Genomic DNA, 16,026 nt, shown 5'->3' with positions numbered 1-16,026 from the left:
GTGGTGGACAGCTGTGGAGAGCTGCTATGGCTGAGGATTATCACAAGAGACAGATGGGAAACCAACCATTACCCTATCAGGCCAATAGGACAAGTTGGTTGAGGTAATCCCTCCCTCTATTTACGTTGAATGGCCAATCACTGCACAGTCACTCTCTTCCAACCAGTCAAGACACCAAACAATCTAGTCCAATCTTAGTAAAGCTTAAAACCAAGTTAAGTAATGATGGTAGTGCCTTTATTAAAATCTGCCTCATGCTGCCTAATGCCCAGTCTACCTCTAAGTTGTGGAAATAGATGACATGTTTAAGAAATCACATCTGATTAGATGCTTTTTCTGTTAAGCTCTTTATATTATAATTCAGATAATAAAAAAGGGCTTTATGTGTGTTTCATCGTTGATTTGTGGACTCTTGCCCTCTCTTTCCTATTGCACCTTTTGCCCGATGGAGTATTAGTTGAGTCCGGGTTTCCTTTACAGAAATCAATTTTATCTTTTGAATGATGGTACTCAGACTACCAAAACCATCTGTTGTCATCAGCCTTTGACACCATGGAATTAAATGCTTTCAGTGTACAAAATAAGGATTGATGATGGGTTAATTCCACAAAAAATCCAATAAAAAAATCGCATTGAAATCAATGCGAAACACCAACGGAATGTATATATAAATGATAATAATAATAATAATAATAATAATAATAAGGTAAATTTGAAATACTCACTGGAAGAATATCTTGAAGCCAATCTATAGGATATTATTTATTCAGCTGATCTGAACAAAAGCATACAAGGAATACTGCTGGCCTAGCACCTTCGCCCTAATGCTCAACCATAGTTAGGCCAACTTGACCTATACACAGTTGTTGACCCCAGAGAGATGAAATCCGACAGCAACTAACGAAAATCTCTGATCAAGCCTTTTCGGTTCAAATAATAGGTCAGAGCTGAAAGCAGAATGACATTGTGACTAACAAAGTTGTACGACTTAAAATAAATAAATATGATAAATCATTATCGTGTTCATTTTGGAAGGGAAACGCAGATAAAGGACCTAGGCCTACCACGGGCGGTTCACAATAACACGCTACAGAAGGACCTACCTTCGGATAAAAAGATTAAACAGAGCTTTTGAGACACTGCTATGATTGATTGTGATCTTGTTGCAATAAATAGAGCGTCGATTACAAGTTGTTTTATTGAGGCTAGATCGGCAAAACGCTTGATACTATTATGTCGTGCCTAATGAATGAATATGAACATATGTAGCGACTCGAGTAGTCTACCAAAGTCAACACAGTAATAGCACCACCAGACGGATTAGAATAGGGAATATTGAGGTTAGAGACATTCAGCACACATGTAACTTCCCCTCGTATATGACATCAGATGTGGTATACTGCTGTAAATCTGATCGTCCTGTGCCACTGTCTAATAAAATGGCTACCCTATGTTCGACAATCAAACGACGTGATATGATATCTGTTATTCCCACCGTATCCCATCAGTCAGCGCAACAACCGATTTTAATCTTTAGGCCCATTAACATAATGAATGTTGACATATTACAATTTTAAATATCGATTCAGTCCCACCGAAGCTCATAGTTACATCAACCCAATAACAGCCATTATGTTCGCTACAGTCGATGTGCTTAAAGATATATTTGACGAAGTGGTTCGGAGCTAGCACTACTAGCCCCACTGCTAACCTCTTACCGACGCGGATCGGCGTAAAGACGCAAGGCAAAGTTGCGTCTGCACGCCGATCCGTTTACGCGACCCAGCGCAACGCAACCAAATATGACGCAACGCGACGCAAACAAACGCGACGCAACGCAAGTGAAGTGATGATGGTGACCCATACAAGGGTACCAGAGGCAAAGTTGAGCTGCAAAGCCAAGTAGCTGCAAGCCAGGATACAGCGCACACAGCCTCGGATATGAATATGCACCGATGGTCGTCCACTTTTGTTTTTAGACACATCGTCTGGCGGACGATTTAGTGCAAACTTGCAGTTAGTTGTCGTAGCAGCGACCTGCTGGCGTGAGAGATTCCTGAGCTGCTTGGGGAGCTAGCTTCCAGGCTAGTTCACACCAAGCAAGGACTTAGCCGAGCAGCTAAGGAGGCTTTTAACACTGCATCAACTCGGTTGGACTTTTTCCATTCTGGGATTCCTTGATTTGGACATTTTTGTATCGGATCGGAGCTCATGGACCTGACGGCAAAGTGAGCGTAGCGTGGCTGGAGATAAGGGATTAGTGGCGGCTCTGTGGAGCTAGCCCCGCGGATCAGCCTGCTACCAGCCCCGCACTTCCCCCACTCCTCCCCGAGCCGGCTAGCCACGTTAGCCCGGTACATAACATGAGAAAACCGTCCACGTTTTGTGAAGCTGCGTGGTTCGCCGTGTTAAACTGATGTATGAGGACTCCACATTTGGGTTGTAAGGTGAGTCGTTTTCATATGAACCTCTTTTAAACTCCTGCAAAGAGACCGTTCTGACCTTAACCCGTCTAATGTTTGCTATGCTAACAGTTGTGAGATGGGTCGTGTGTACTTGCTGGAGAGCTAACGCTTAGCTATCGTATTGTCAACTTGGTGTTAATGCTTTTGCAGACTCCCAGCTTGGTGGTTTATAGATAGTTTATAGATATTCACATAGAATATAGGTTGTTCTTTAACATTCCCTTGTTTGTTTCACCATTAGTAGTCACAGTCTGCAGCTATATGGGATGCGATGGTTGTTAGCCTCTTGGGCCCGGCTAATTGCTGGCCCAGGACCAATCCTTTGAAGTCAGTGTTTACACTAAGCAGTGCGACGGATTGCCCACTTTAATGTCGTACTATTTATAATCCACCGTATCTTTCGTTTAGATGCACCTGTGTATCACCTTCTGACGTACACAAAACGGTACACAATCTTTGGCTGAAGGCTAATCTTAATCCTGCAATTGACATGACCAACTTGTATTTGTCTACATGAACATTTACCAACGTTGCACCCAGTCTACTGGGGGTTGTGTTGGAGAGATCCTCTCCGTACACGGTGGTTTCCCTTCATACCGGGTCAGGGTTTATTTAAATGTTGGGTCTAGGTTCACCGGGTTAGGGTTCTATTTATTGGTAGGTTGGGAGTTTCTGCTGTGACCACTCTGTTTGCTGGTGCATTGGGATTTGAGAATTGAGAGAAATAAACGCACAAGGTCCTCAGAAACGATCCATCTGGTGGATTTAGGATCGTATTAGTAGTATTTGGGCTATGTTCTCCCAGGTTGTAACCATTCCTCCCGCTTCAATCTATACTAACCCCGAGGAGGACTATTGGAGAATGGTTTGAATCGATGATCCACATTTCTCGGGAAACCACACGTATTGAATAGATCTATGTACTGTGGCTGATTAAATCATCCCAATGTACGTTTCTCTAAGTTATTATGAAATGCATGGGAAGGCTGTAAATCGGTCTGTTTTCTTATATATCTATCTTGAATCTGTTTTTACACACAATGCAAGGGAATGATACCTGCTGTACTTCTACTTGGCCATGGCTAAACATTGCCCAGTTGTCCAACGCACTTTCGCTATATTTACCATATATATTCTTAAAACACGTACATTGAAGTCAAAACGTGTTTGGAGTGAGTAAATAACTATTTATGCTCTGGTTGTCTGATGGACATGTCGGGGGACGGAACTGCGTTAAACATCGCAATAGTTCAACACGAAATGAGCACTGTGGCAACAGGAAGGTGTTCATACGGAAGTCGTGTTGTCTTTGTGTACCCCGTTTTATGGTTGTGTTATGGATCAAAACAACATCTCAATTGTGAAAGGTTGTTAATTGGTGGTGTAAATATAAGTAATTGGGTTATGCATTCTTCCATGAACGCATACGCCAATGGTACAGTATTTTTTTTAACGATGTCTGTGTTTGAAAAGCTGGCGCAATATTCGTTCTTTGGTGACTGCGAGCAATACGCGGTGTATTGGCACTGTTAACGTTAACTCGTACGGAAATGATCTAAATGGAATAAATTGTAATGCAAGATTATACGTTTTAATGACTTTGAATTTCATTCGACCCTGTCTTATTTCATCTGCTGATTTCTTTGCAAATCTTACAAATGGGGAAACCTAAAAGTTGTTTGTACTCCTGCGTGAAGTTAAAAGATAGTGCTTTATTGGCTTTTCTAGTTTGTTTCCTCAATGCTTTATTTATTAAGGTAAGATGGTATATATTGCATTCAAACTCCTGAAATTAACCGTTCAATGACTGTTTGGAGGCACAAATCGTAATTCTTCTTTTGTCTCTAACTCTAGATCTCTCTAAAGGAGGTCAAGCTCGATAGAGGGGATGGATGAGCAGAAATCAAACTGCGAAGAGAATGACTCGGAACCAACAGGTGTGTGTGTGTGTGTGTGTGTGCGTGTGTGCGCACGTTTACGTGTGTTTGTGGACATTTCTCATTGGAACTTTTTTTAAACACCTTCCCAGCTGATGACGGTGCCCCTGCAAAGCAGTCTCTCAAATCTGGGGAGGAGTCGGAGACGATTCCTCTTGAGGATGACAAGTCTGGCGCTACGCCCGCCATGTCCAGCACATTGGTGTAAGTCCCGGCCAAGTAAAGACGCCTAAAAACAGTATTCTCCAAGAGTTGTTTGTAAATGCGTTCAAACATTTGGCCTTGTGTTGTACAGGGAGAGTACGAGGGCCTGTGCACTCTGTAACTGTGTAGAGCGCAGCCTTCATGGACAACGGGAACTCCGACACTTTAGGCCATCTTCCGATCCGCCGACCCTGGAACCCACCGCCTCTTCCCTCCCAGGGCCTGGGAACGATGACCTGTCTTCCATCGGATTCTCCGACTCCTCTTGCCTCGCAGCACTCTTTGACGACTCGGGTGAGTTGTCAAAGATATGAAGTTATCCTTTTTTCCTGTTCCCCCTCTTGATATACATTTCACCGGTTTTATGTACTCGTCTTTGTATGTGGAGCTGAGAGGTGAATTTTGCGGTGCGTTTGGTTGAACAGGGGGATGTTGGGTCCATCACTGGTGTGCAGTGTGGTCGGAGGGAGTGAAGCGGTTGGAGAATGACCAACTGGAGGATGTAGACACGGTTGTTATCTCAGGGACACAACGGGTACGTGACCGCTTTGATGGTTAACATTTGCGAACAAGCATATTACTAAATAAGGTGACGACCATCGCATGGAAGTGGTTAGAAACAGCCTCTTTTTCAAATCCCCCCCCCCCCCCCAGCATTGTGAATACTGTAAGCGGCTGGGCGCGACGATACGATGCCATGCTGAGGGCTGCTCCCGGTTCTACCACTTCCCCTGCTCGGCAGCCAGTGGCTCCTTTCTGTCCATGAAGAAGCTTGCGCTCCTGTGTTCAGAGCACATGGACAAGGCAGAAGAGTTGGGTAAGAAGACGCATCGCTCACTTCACTCTGGATGTCCGCTCACACCCTATGTCGTACGGTGCTAACGCTGCGCTCTTTCCTACAGTGGGTGAGGAGGCCTGGTGTGCAGTCTGCGACTCTGCAGGGGACCTTCTGGACCTGCTGTTCTGTACCGGTTGTGGGCAGCATTACCACGCCGCCTGTCTTGAGATCGGAGCCACGCCCATCCAGCGGACGGGCTGGCAGTGCCCGGAGTGTAAAGTGTGCCAGACTTGCAGGTGAGTTGACACACCCTCTCTCCGTCCAGACCTCCATTGTTAAAAAAAAAAACCTACCTTAGCGGTTTTGCATCGGATTTGCATCCGATATTTCTTTGCAAAAGTACTGGCTCTGAGCTTTTTTGGCTTTGCATCAGAAAAAAATGCAGACCTGTTTTTTAAAACGTTGCAGAAATCCAGGGGAAGACACAAAGATGTTGGTCTGCGATGCCTGTGATAAGGGCTACCACACCTTCTGCCTCCAGCCAGCCATGGAAACCCTCCCCTCTGACCCTTGGAAATGCAGGGTAAGCCTGCATGTTCAGTCATATATTGAAACCAAATGATCAATCATTGTTGATAATTTACCTGGACTGTACATATCTGGTTTGTTGTTGACCCTTTGAATGGCCTGTCCTTCCCCAGAGGTGCCGAGTGTGCTCAGAGTGTGGCGTCCGTGGGCCAGCGCTCCCAGGCTCCACCCAGTGGTTTGATAACTACGCTGTGTGTGAGGACTGCCAGCAGCAGCGGAGCTCCAAATGTGCTGTGTGCAGTAAAGCGGCCTCCCCATCTGTCACCTTGCAGAGCTGCAGCCTGTGCCACAGGTCAGTCCCAGATCCTTGTAGCATCACCACCACCACGGTTAATGGGTTGTAATCGGTTGAATTGACATCCTTGAGGCATTTCTCATGACTGTACTGTTTTCTTTTAAGGCATGTGCACAGTGAATGTGCATTGGCGGCTGCAGAGTCTACAGGAGATAAGTACACCTGTCTGCTCTGTAAGGAGGCTCCGCCTCCGCTGGACCCAGCAGAGACCCGGGCGGGAGAGGCCTCGGAGGAGGACAACGCGGTAATAAAGATGTCAACCGAGCCGTCGGATGAACCAGTGGTCGCAAAGGAACGCACAACCACGTCTGCAGAGGGGTTGATGGTTGGAGCGGAGGCCGTAGAGGACGAGACGCCCATGGAGTTGGGTATGTATGCCAAAAGCACACATCAGCCATCTAGCCTTAACGCTGCTTGTGGTTTGTGTCTTATCTGACCAGTAGTCTTGGTATTCATTGATTAATTTGTTATCGTGCGTAATTCTGTTACGTTCTGGGTCTATTCAGGGTCTGAAGCCGACGCTGTTGAGAAGGTAGAGGTGGAGGAGAGCAGTAAGAAGGTGGAGCAGCAGCAGCAGCCCGAATCGGAGGAGGTCATCTCAGAACAGCCCGCTGCTCCGGCTACAGGTAAACACAAGAGCCATTATACAAATTACACATTCTTTTCTCCTCCGTTGAACTCTTGACACGGGCAGGATATTATTTGATGGTGTATCTAATCATAGACACAAACACTAATGTAAACGTGCAATCTTTTCAATCTTGCAAAAGAATGTGGGGGATCAGAACAGGAGGCCACTTGTGCTCCCGCTGTAGAAGAGACGGCAGGGCAGTCGGAGAGCCGTCAGTCCCCAGCCTCTCCTCCCCAGGCCGGGACCCATTCTACCGAGTCTCCCGTGAGGCCCACACCGGACTCACAGCAGGGCCCTGGGGAGCTGGAGGGGCCTGCGATGCAGGGAGGGGACACCCGCGCTGAACAGAGAACCATCTCCACCACGGCCCCACCATCCAATCAGGCTCCATCAACATCCACACCTGAAGAGGAGGAAGAGGAGGAAGAGGAGGATGAGGAGGATTCTGAACCCATGGCAGTCGACCGGGAGGACCAGAAGAAGCCGGATCCATGTCTGGGATCCAGCCCTCCTTCCCCCGCCTCACCTCGGCCCCCCTCTGCTCCAGCCGACACCCAGGGCTGCCCCTCTGCCGACGAGGCAGACTGCAGAGCACTGCCTCAGTCAGAGGAGGAGGAGGACGAGGAGGAGGACGAGGAGGAAGAGGAGGATGACGACGAGGACGGCGGCGAGCCGATGAAGTGTCTCCGGGTGAAGATCAAGCAGGAGCCGGTGGAGCGGCAGGTGAAGGTGGAGCTGCTGGACGAGGCCTCCAACATGAGCCCCGGCGACGGGAGCAGCAGTGGCTTCCTGGGGTCCCCGGCGGAGCCCGACCCCCAGGACTTCTGCCTGCTGCCGGCGCGCCGCTCCCGCGCAGACTCCCTGCTCACCGAGACGGACGACTCGCTGCCCTTTGAGCCGCATAAATGTGACGGCGAGAAGCTGCGGCGGAGAGGGTCCCCCGGGCGCTCGCGGATCAAACAGGTACTGTGCTCTTCTCTAGAGTCCGCCTTGCACAACACGACGCGGTCCATGGAAGGGATATCTAGAGGTGTCCGCAGAGTGTAGCCACAGCCCTTTGACCAGACCGTGCCTCTTTCCTCCTGTGAACCCCAGGGGCGGGGTAGCGGTTTCCCAGGGAAGCGGCGACCTCGTGGTGGTGGTGGTGGAGGAGCTGGAGCAGGGCGGGGGCGCGGTGGGAGGTCACGCCTCAAAGCCATGGCCTCCTGCATTGACGCCTTCCTGGTATGTTGAAAACAGTGCGTCAGTGCATCTCTGTATTTGACGTGTTTGCAATGCAACACCGACAATCATGATGTTGCCCTCCCAACAGCTGAGCATGACCGAAGAGACTGGACACAATAAGGAAGAGGGAGGCGAGGTAGAAGAGGAAGACGAGGCCATGCAGAACACCGTGGTGCTCTTCTCAAACACTGATAAATTTGTCTTGCTCCAGGTACAGCGCTGCCATTTCACATTCCCATTCACTCGTGACATTTGCTGGCATTTGCCGGGTCGAGAACAAAATGACGTGAAAGATCGCGAACTGAAGATGTGGTTCGTAACACAAATGTTATCTTCTCGCCCCCCCCGCCCCGTTTCCCGTGGTCCTCATTCCTTCCCAGGACATGTGTGTCGTGTGTGGCAGTTTTGGGAAGGGAGCCGAGGGACAGCTGTTGGCCTGTGCTCAGTGTGCACAGTGTTACCATCCATACTGCGTAAACAGCAAGGTAACACTCCCGTCACTGGTATCTCTCACTCTCTCACTCTCTCACTCTCATCACTGATGTCACTGATATCTCTCACTCATCACTGATCTCACTCACTCTCTCACTCACATCACTGATGTCACTGATATCACTCACTCTCTCATCACTGATATCACTCACTCTCTCATCACTGATATCACTCACTCTCATCACTGATATCACTCACTCTCTCATCACTGATATCACTCACTCGCTCACTCTCATCACTGATATCTCTCACTCTCACTCACATCACTGATATCACTCACTCTCATCACTGATAACACTCACTCTCTCACTCTCATCACTGATATCACTCACTCTCACTCTCATCACTGATAACACTCACTCTCTCACTCTCATCACTGCTATCATTCCCTCTCTCACTCGATCACATAAACCTTCCAACGCTCCTCTCCAGATCACCAAGATGATGCTCCGTAAGGGCTGGCGCTGCTTGGAGTGCATCGTGTGCGAGGTGTGCGGGAAGGCCTCGGACCCGTCGCGCCTGCTGCTATGCGACGACTGCGACGTCAGCTACCACACCTACTGCCTGGACCCGCCCCTGCACACGGTCCCCAAGGGCGGCTGGAAGTGTAAATGGTAAGGGCACCACAAACCCTCTCACTGGCTCCTTTGATTCAGGACAAATGGAAATGAACGCATGGCAATTTGAATATTATGTAAATCACGTAAGCCATACCCGCGTCAACGGCCCAGTTCTCCTTCTCCGTTGTCTAGGGCAACAATGGAAAACGTGTCCCAACCCCCCCGCCCAAACTGTGGTTCCTGCCCATCTTTTTGCGTTGGCACGCGTCGTAATAATAAACATGTGGTTTGCATGTGACCGCAGGTGTGTGAGCTGCGTGCAGTGCGCCTCCCACTCGCCCGGCTTCCACTGCGAGTGGCAGAACAACTACACCCACTGCGGCCCCTGTGCCAGCCTGGTCACCTGCCCCGTCTGCCGGGAGAACTTCATGGAGGAGGAGCTCCTGCTGCAGTGTCAGCACTGCGACCGGTGGGCACCCCATTAACACACAGTGCACAGACGGAGCCACGGCTCACCAAACCCCCCCCCCCCCCCCGAGTGAAGAGGGCCGGGGAACGCGTCCTTATCGTATGATATCGTCATGTGTTGAGACGTATGTGTGTTCCCTCGTACAGATGGGTCCATGCCGTGTGTGAGAGTCTGTACACGGAGGACGAGGTAGAGCAGGCCTCCGATGAGGGCTTTGCGTGCACTTCCTGCACTCCCTACGTCCCCAAGCCCGTAGGTAAGTGGCTGAACCTGCACCGCGGATGTGTATACATGGGGGAGGGGGGGGGCAAAGACTTGAAGGATTTGTGCACATACTCCCAACAACATAATCTCCCCTCACCTCTATACCATGTTTCTTTCATTTCTGTAGTGGTGGAGTCGGCCATCATGGCCTCCATGAAGATCAAGGAGCCAGGTGAGTTGGCCACACGAGTGTTGGAACGTCGAGTACGTCTGCTTATTTCAGTTTTTGTCATCCATGGCTCAGGCGGTAGAGCGGGTTGACTGGTAACCGGAAGGTAGCTAGTTTGGTCCCCGCCTCATAGGCGGGGACCAAACTAGCAACCTTCCGGTTACCAGTCAACACCGGGGACCAAATAGCAACCTTCCGGTTGCTAGTTTGTACCAATGGACCCTCACTGGTTCTGACGAGCTGGCTGTCGCTCCTGCGTGGTCGGCTCCTCCCTCGTGTGTGTGTGTGTGTGTGTGTGTGTGTGTGTGTGTGTGTGTGTGTGTGTGTGTGTGTGTGTGTGTGTGTGTGTGTGTGTGACTGTGTGTGTGTGTGACTGTGTGTGTGTGTGACTGTGTGTGTGTGTGTGACTGTGCATGAATGGTCGGAAGTCGCTTTGGAAAATTCCTCTAAACACAAATGTACCGCCGTGCACACCCGGTGTCTCTCCAGAGCCCCAGTTCTACCGGCTGGAGGGCGTGTGGCTGACGGAGTCGGGCATGTCCCTGCTGCGCAGCATCTCCATGTCCCCGTTGCACAAGAGGAGGCAGCGGCGCTCCCGCCTCGGAGGCCTCTGTGGGGACGGCGGAGACGGCCTGGAGCTCAAAGAGGGCGACGGCGGCGACGGCGACGAGGGCAAAGGTCGGCGCTCTGCCCTCATCGATCAGAAAACCCAAATCATAAAGACACACAATGACAAACAAAACAGACAAAGTATTATAATCCCGTCTCTGAGTGTAGCTTCCATTTTGTGAACTCGCCCCTTATGTTCCTTTTTCATTTTTTCTTCCCCACCGTCTGTATTAGGGGAGCCGATGGACTGTGAGACTAAGATGGAGCCACCGGGGACCCCCGAGAGAGAGCTGGGAGCGGAGGGCAGCGGTGAGGGCCTGGGCTACTGTGACGGAGTCAAGGGAGGTGCAGAGGAGACGGAGGACGGCAAGAAAAGGAAGAGGAAACCCTACCGACCTGGTGAGGCCCCAGTACAATCAATACGCTGTTTACTACAATAATATACCGGCTGTAGGCTACTGGGCGCCGTGCTCCGATATCACTCACTCACTCACTCATCCTTGTCTTTCAGGGATCGGGGGCTTCATGGTGCGGCAGAGAAAATGTCACACGAGGATCAAGAAAGGATTCTTCGCCCAGCTGGCTGGAGAGACCACTTTAGACGGACAGCCATTGGAAAGAACTATCGAAGAGGGTGGGTGACCTAAACGAGAGTGCTTGTTGTAAACATTGTCCCATCAGGCGGGCTTCTCTCAATGTCCTCATGCTCTCCCCCAGGTCCCCATCCCGACACGGACAACATCATGGACCCCAAGCCAGCCGAGGGCGAGGAGCAGAAGAAACGCCGGGGGCGAAAGAAGAGCAAACTGGAGGACATGTTCCCTGCATATCTCCAGGTACGCTCTCTGCCTCTCTGCCTATGTGTTCTTCGCACAACCCAGTGGCACAACCCCGCTCACCCCCACATCTTTGCTATAACAGGAGGCGTTCTTTGGCAAGACACTCATTGACATGAGTAAGAAGGCGGTGGTGATACCTCCGGTCCAGAGGCCAGGAATGTGCCCGTCTCGACCCCCGGAGCCGGCCTTACCCGGCCTCATCCCTCCAGTCCAAGAGGGTGAGTGCCCCTAATTATCACATGTCGTAATCAAGGGTCCGCCTGTCAATTTGAGTTGTATCAAGCGGTGGTTTGCGCTGACGTCGGTGGTCTTTTTATTTGGTTCCCCCCCCTCAGCTGAAGCCCAGCACGGGATGACCGAGGCGACTCTGCCTCTCAAGCGCGAGGTGGTGGACACACCCCTGTCTCAGGGAGAGGGAGCAAGTGAGTGAGGCTTCTGCCAGCAGCCGTCTTATCCAGGCGTGGCGTTTTTATAACCGCGGGAGTGAGGATTAGCGCTTAACTAACCGTGTCTTTCCAGGAGTTTCTACGCCTTCCTCGTCGGTGAAGGACCAGGCCTCCTCCGATCCTCACGGCTCCGATGCAGAGAAAAGTGACGGTGAGTAGGGGCGTACATTGGTGTCTTGGTGGAGCTGTTGGAAGTCTTTGAGGTCGTGGTCGTCTCCACTGGGAATAACATTTGTTTCATGCACCAGGTCTTCCTCAAGGCATGGAGAGCCAAGATTCGGAGCAGTTCTTCCGCAGGGTGCTGGGGGTGTCCGATGGCTCCACTCTGGAGGGCATGAAGCCCATCTTAGAGGGCAGTAAAGGAGAGCTCAACCGCAACGCGTTGCAACAGAGACCTCTCCTCTCAGGTGTGCAGAGCGATGCAATACAGTGTTACACCACAAACCCTGAGAATGTATTATTTTAACAAAATGTATTTATTTGATTGATTTATCATGTTGATATTATTATCCCTAGTAAATGATATTGCACTAAGAATGTATTTATCTATTTACGTCAAATAAAACCAAGATTGTTTTCATGTTGGGAGTTTTAAGTTTGAACTTGGTTTCTGAAATCTCCCAGGTTCCCTGCCCTCAGCTGGAGTGATGGACACCTTCCCTGGCCTTGCCCAGTCTCCATTCTTTGACATGCGGTACATATCACTCCTTAAACTCCCACGTGTTTATCCTGAAAAGAAGACATTGGATCCTCATCCTTAAAACCATCCTCCCTAATCTTTGTCTATTGTCACTAGGGACCGTGGGGGGCTCTTCAGTCCAGACGGTGGAGAGGAAAGCCCCTGGGCCACGCCCTCGACTCCGGCCACCCCTTCCACGCCACCCACCCCCACCGAGGTAGAGGGCGACGGGCTCTCCTACAACCAGCGCAGCCTCCAGCGCTGGGAGAAGGACGAGGAGCTGGGGGAGCTGTCCACCATCTCCCCCGTGCTCTACGCCAACACCAACTTCCCCACGCTCAAGCAGGACTACCCAGGTGAGCTGGAATAAGGGAAAGCAGTAGCCAAAGGACGATGCTTCTGTAGAACGATGGATCACCCCAGCTTTTGTGTCGTTTATTTCCGCCACAGACTGGGCGAGTCGCTGCAAACAGATCATGAAGATCTGGAGGAAGGTTTCTGCGGCTGACAAGGTTCCATTTCTGGTAGGTGGTCATTTCCCAGGACGGTCTACTAGCTGTTCGTCATCTCATCTCACCTTCAACTGTTAACTTGGGTGGGGTCGCGGGGGCAGCAGCCCTAGCAGGGGGGCCCTGACTTCCCTTTTCTATTCCTAGCTATTGTACTAGTAAATAATTATGGAATGAGCGTGACAAATTATGCAGATAGGAAATTCATCTCCTCATCCTGATGAGAATTGTTTTGGAAATAGTTTACATGACAAATGGAAAACTATTCCATTTGTCATGTTCTTTTTATCCACAGAAAGCTGATGTCGTAGGAAAATTAAATAAAGTCATGGTGTTTTATTTAAAGGATGGTACTTTTCTTCAATCCTCAATTCCCCTCTTTACGTGATTCGAAATATGACCATTGAAGATCATATGTAGTTAATGTTTCTAACTCTTTTGGCTGCTTGACCTTGTTGTTGTTTTTGTCTTCTAGCAAAAGGCCAAAGATAATCGAGCATCTCAGCGCATCAACAAGGCACAGAAGGTACGGTACAGCCGACCACTGATGGAAACAATAGGCAGCACGCATGCTATTCCCGGGCAATGTTGGCTCGCTTGTTCTCTGAACTCTCACTTGTTGCTCCATAAAGCAGGCGGAGAGCCAGGTGTGCCGGCCAATCAAGACAGAACCAGGACGAGTGAAGGGCGAGCGGCCAAGCCTCCACCTCCAGATCCCTCCCCCCTCGGGCTCCGCCTCCACCCCGTCCCAGCCCAGCTCCGCGGAGAGCCCCTTCCCTTTCCCTCCGATCCACGGCTCCTCTTCCGCCTTTTTCCCGGACGGGCCCCCGAAGACGCCGGGCTCTGCCGAGATCCGGACGGATCCGTTTGCCAAGCTGCCTCCTCAGTCCCCGCGCGCCCACTCCCAGCCCTCCACCCCCTTCTCCCAGGCCGGGACCAGCCCCTCGCAGGCCAACTCCTCAGGTTACCCTCCTCCTGGCCCGCACGGTCCACCTCAGGGACGGCCGGCCCCCGGCCCCTTCGACATGCAACCAGGCACCCCTGGCACTCCCCGGCGGGCCCAGCAGGTAGATCCCTATTTCAGATCGCAATTGCAGCAGCAGCAGCAGCAGCATCAGCAGCAGCTGCTGCAGCAGCAGCAACAACATCAGCAGCAGAGTCAACAGCTTCAGATGCAACAAGGCTCTCTGGAGTCCTTAGGACCTCCACAAAGTCCTCATTCAAGGGCTGGTGGACCCGGGGAGCCGCTCTTCTCTCCTCCGCACACCCCCCACTATGGGGATCCCTTCCGATGCCAGCCGGGGATGGGCCGCCCGGAATATGGCTCATCTTCCTCCCCCTCGGCGATGGCCGCCTCGCCTTCGGGCCCGGGGCAGTACCGGGCTGATATGAACGCGCCTTCACCCCGCTCCTCCTCGATGGGGCGGATCGATTTGGCCACGGGCTCCCCTGCAGGAGTTCTGGAGTCCGGGGATGGTTTGTTTAAGGCCCCGCTGATGCCACGGATGCACCCAGGGGAAGGCGGGCCGCTCCACCCCGGAGCTTCCCCCAATCACCCCTCGGAGGCCTACAGGCAGTCCCCCTCCAACCCCTTCTCCGACCCCTACGGCCAGCCTCCCCTCACTCCAAGACCTCAGTCGGGAGACGGCTGCTCCCCCGTGCCCCAAAGGCACGCCGTGGTCCAACACGAGACCTGCCCCCGGGTGCCGTCGAGCCCTCAGTCCCAAGGCAGCGCCCCGTCGCCCCTCACCCCCGGGGGCCTGTCAAACGACACCTTCTCAGTCCAGTCTCCTGGCGCCAATCGCTTCCAGTCTCCCGACAGCTACTCCCGACCGCCGTCTCGGCCCCAATCCAGAGACCCTTTTGCCGCCCTCCACAAGCCCCCGCGGCCCGCCTCCGCCGCCCCCGACGGCGTGCCGAGCTACAGAGGTTCCCCTCACCCTAACCAGCCGCCCCCCGCATCCCCCACCTCCAACCCCAACGGGGATCACATCTCCGGGAACACCTCGGCACCCCCTCCTTTTAGCCGCAGCCTTAGCACCTCCACCTACCAGATGACCCAGCAGCAGCAGGCTCAGATGTCCCAGCAGCAGCAGGCTCAGATGACCCAGCAGCAGCAGGCTCAGATGTCCCAGCAGCAGCAGGCTCAGATGTCCCAGCAGCAGCAGGCTCAGATGTCCCAGCAACAACAGGCTCAGATGTCCCAGCAGCAGCAGGCTCAGATGTCCCAGCAACAACAGGCTCAGATGTCCCAGCAGCAGCAGGCTCAGATGTCCCAGCAACAACAGGCTCAGATGTCCCAGCAGCAGGCTCAGATGTCCCAGCAGCAGCAGGCTCTGATGTCCCAGCAACAGGCTCAGATGTCCCAGCAACAGGCTCAGATGTCCCAGCAACAGGCTCAGATGTCCCAGCAACAGGCTCAGATGTCCCAGCAGCAGGCTCAGATGAACCAGCCTCAACTCCAGCTGCAGCAGCATGTCCAGCAGCAAGCCATGGCAGCAGATGGTTTCAACCCCAGGCTTTCTTCCGGGTCCCATGACCCAACATCTGTCCGCCCTCCGGAATCGCCCCAGCAACCAGCGATGCCTGTGAGCCAAGACATGCCAGAGGTGCTGGATCCTGCGTTGGTGGGCCTCAGCCCATCCGAGTTGGAGAAGCATCGACAGGTACGCACACGGCATGCTGGTGTGGAAAATATCCCCGCCCATCAGTGGAAGGTTGGGATGCAGCGATTAACCGACTTCACTGTTAACCGTGGTTTAAAACCACTTGGTTTGTAACGGTAAAGGCATAGCTACACAGATGTTTCTGTCCTCACTCTTAAAACGTGGGACATTATGGTGCCTTCTTTTTCTGAGACCTGAGTTC

At 51.8% G+C, this 16,026-nt stretch overlaps 1 protein-coding gene across 4 annotated transcripts in view; it reads left to right on the top strand.

Moving 5' to 3' along the window:
- Nucleotides 1–1,827: 1,827 nt before the first annotated feature.
- kmt2d (lysine (K)-specific methyltransferase 2D) overlaps nucleotides 1,828–16,026 on the top strand; it is a 31,240-nt gene continuing 17,041 nt past the window's right edge. For 2 of the 4 annotated variants that reach the window (XM_030362261.1, XM_030362241.1), the window contains exons 1-32: nucleotides 1,828–2,447; nucleotides 4,320–4,402; nucleotides 4,495–4,606; nucleotides 4,698–4,900; nucleotides 5,032–5,141; nucleotides 5,261–5,423; nucleotides 5,509–5,680; nucleotides 5,853–5,967; nucleotides 6,086–6,264; nucleotides 6,373–6,635; nucleotides 6,774–6,893; nucleotides 7,038–7,861; nucleotides 7,994–8,122; nucleotides 8,211–8,333; nucleotides 8,503–8,607; nucleotides 9,047–9,228; nucleotides 9,479–9,643; nucleotides 9,790–9,899; nucleotides 10,035–10,079; nucleotides 10,566–10,754; nucleotides 10,920–11,084; nucleotides 11,197–11,319; nucleotides 11,403–11,521; nucleotides 11,607–11,742; nucleotides 11,860–11,946; nucleotides 12,044–12,121; nucleotides 12,219–12,377; nucleotides 12,595–12,664; nucleotides 12,767–13,005; nucleotides 13,100–13,173; nucleotides 13,634–13,684; nucleotides 13,791–15,824. In XM_030362261.1, coding sequence (XP_030218121.1) covers nucleotides 4,354–4,402; nucleotides 4,495–4,606; nucleotides 4,698–4,900; nucleotides 5,032–5,141; nucleotides 5,261–5,423; nucleotides 5,509–5,680; nucleotides 5,853–5,967; nucleotides 6,086–6,264; nucleotides 6,373–6,635; nucleotides 6,774–6,893; nucleotides 7,038–7,861; nucleotides 7,994–8,122; nucleotides 8,211–8,333; nucleotides 8,503–8,607; nucleotides 9,047–9,228; nucleotides 9,479–9,643; nucleotides 9,790–9,899; nucleotides 10,035–10,079; nucleotides 10,566–10,754; nucleotides 10,920–11,084; nucleotides 11,197–11,319; nucleotides 11,403–11,521; nucleotides 11,607–11,742; nucleotides 11,860–11,946; nucleotides 12,044–12,121; nucleotides 12,219–12,377; nucleotides 12,595–12,664; nucleotides 12,767–13,005; nucleotides 13,100–13,173; nucleotides 13,634–13,684; nucleotides 13,791–15,824 — 6,693 coding nt within the window. In that variant the 5' untranslated portion in view covers nucleotides 1,828–2,447; nucleotides 4,320–4,353. Of the gene's footprint in view, nucleotides 2,448–3,744; nucleotides 3,901–4,319; nucleotides 4,403–4,494; nucleotides 4,607–4,697; nucleotides 4,901–5,031; nucleotides 5,142–5,260; nucleotides 5,424–5,508; nucleotides 5,681–5,852; nucleotides 5,968–6,085; nucleotides 6,265–6,372; nucleotides 6,636–6,773; nucleotides 6,894–7,037; nucleotides 7,862–7,993; nucleotides 8,123–8,210; nucleotides 8,334–8,502; nucleotides 8,608–9,046; nucleotides 9,229–9,478; nucleotides 9,644–9,789; nucleotides 9,900–10,034; nucleotides 10,080–10,565; nucleotides 10,755–10,919; nucleotides 11,085–11,196; nucleotides 11,320–11,402; nucleotides 11,522–11,606; nucleotides 11,743–11,859; nucleotides 11,947–12,043; nucleotides 12,122–12,218; nucleotides 12,378–12,594; nucleotides 12,665–12,766; nucleotides 13,006–13,099; nucleotides 13,174–13,633; nucleotides 13,685–13,790; nucleotides 15,825–16,026 lie in introns of those variants that run through there. The other 2 variants (XM_030362252.1, XM_030362246.1) reach the window with 2 other exon arrangements.

Source organism: Gadus morhua, chromosome 1, assembly GCF_902167405.1.
Source record: "Gadus morhua chromosome 1, gadMor3.0, whole genome shotgun sequence".
Taxonomy (NCBI): Eukaryota; Metazoa; Chordata; class Actinopteri; order Gadiformes; family Gadidae; genus Gadus; species Gadus morhua.
The sequence above is the reverse complement of the archived record's forward strand: the minus strand, read 5'-3'. Positions and strand labels throughout refer to the sequence as shown.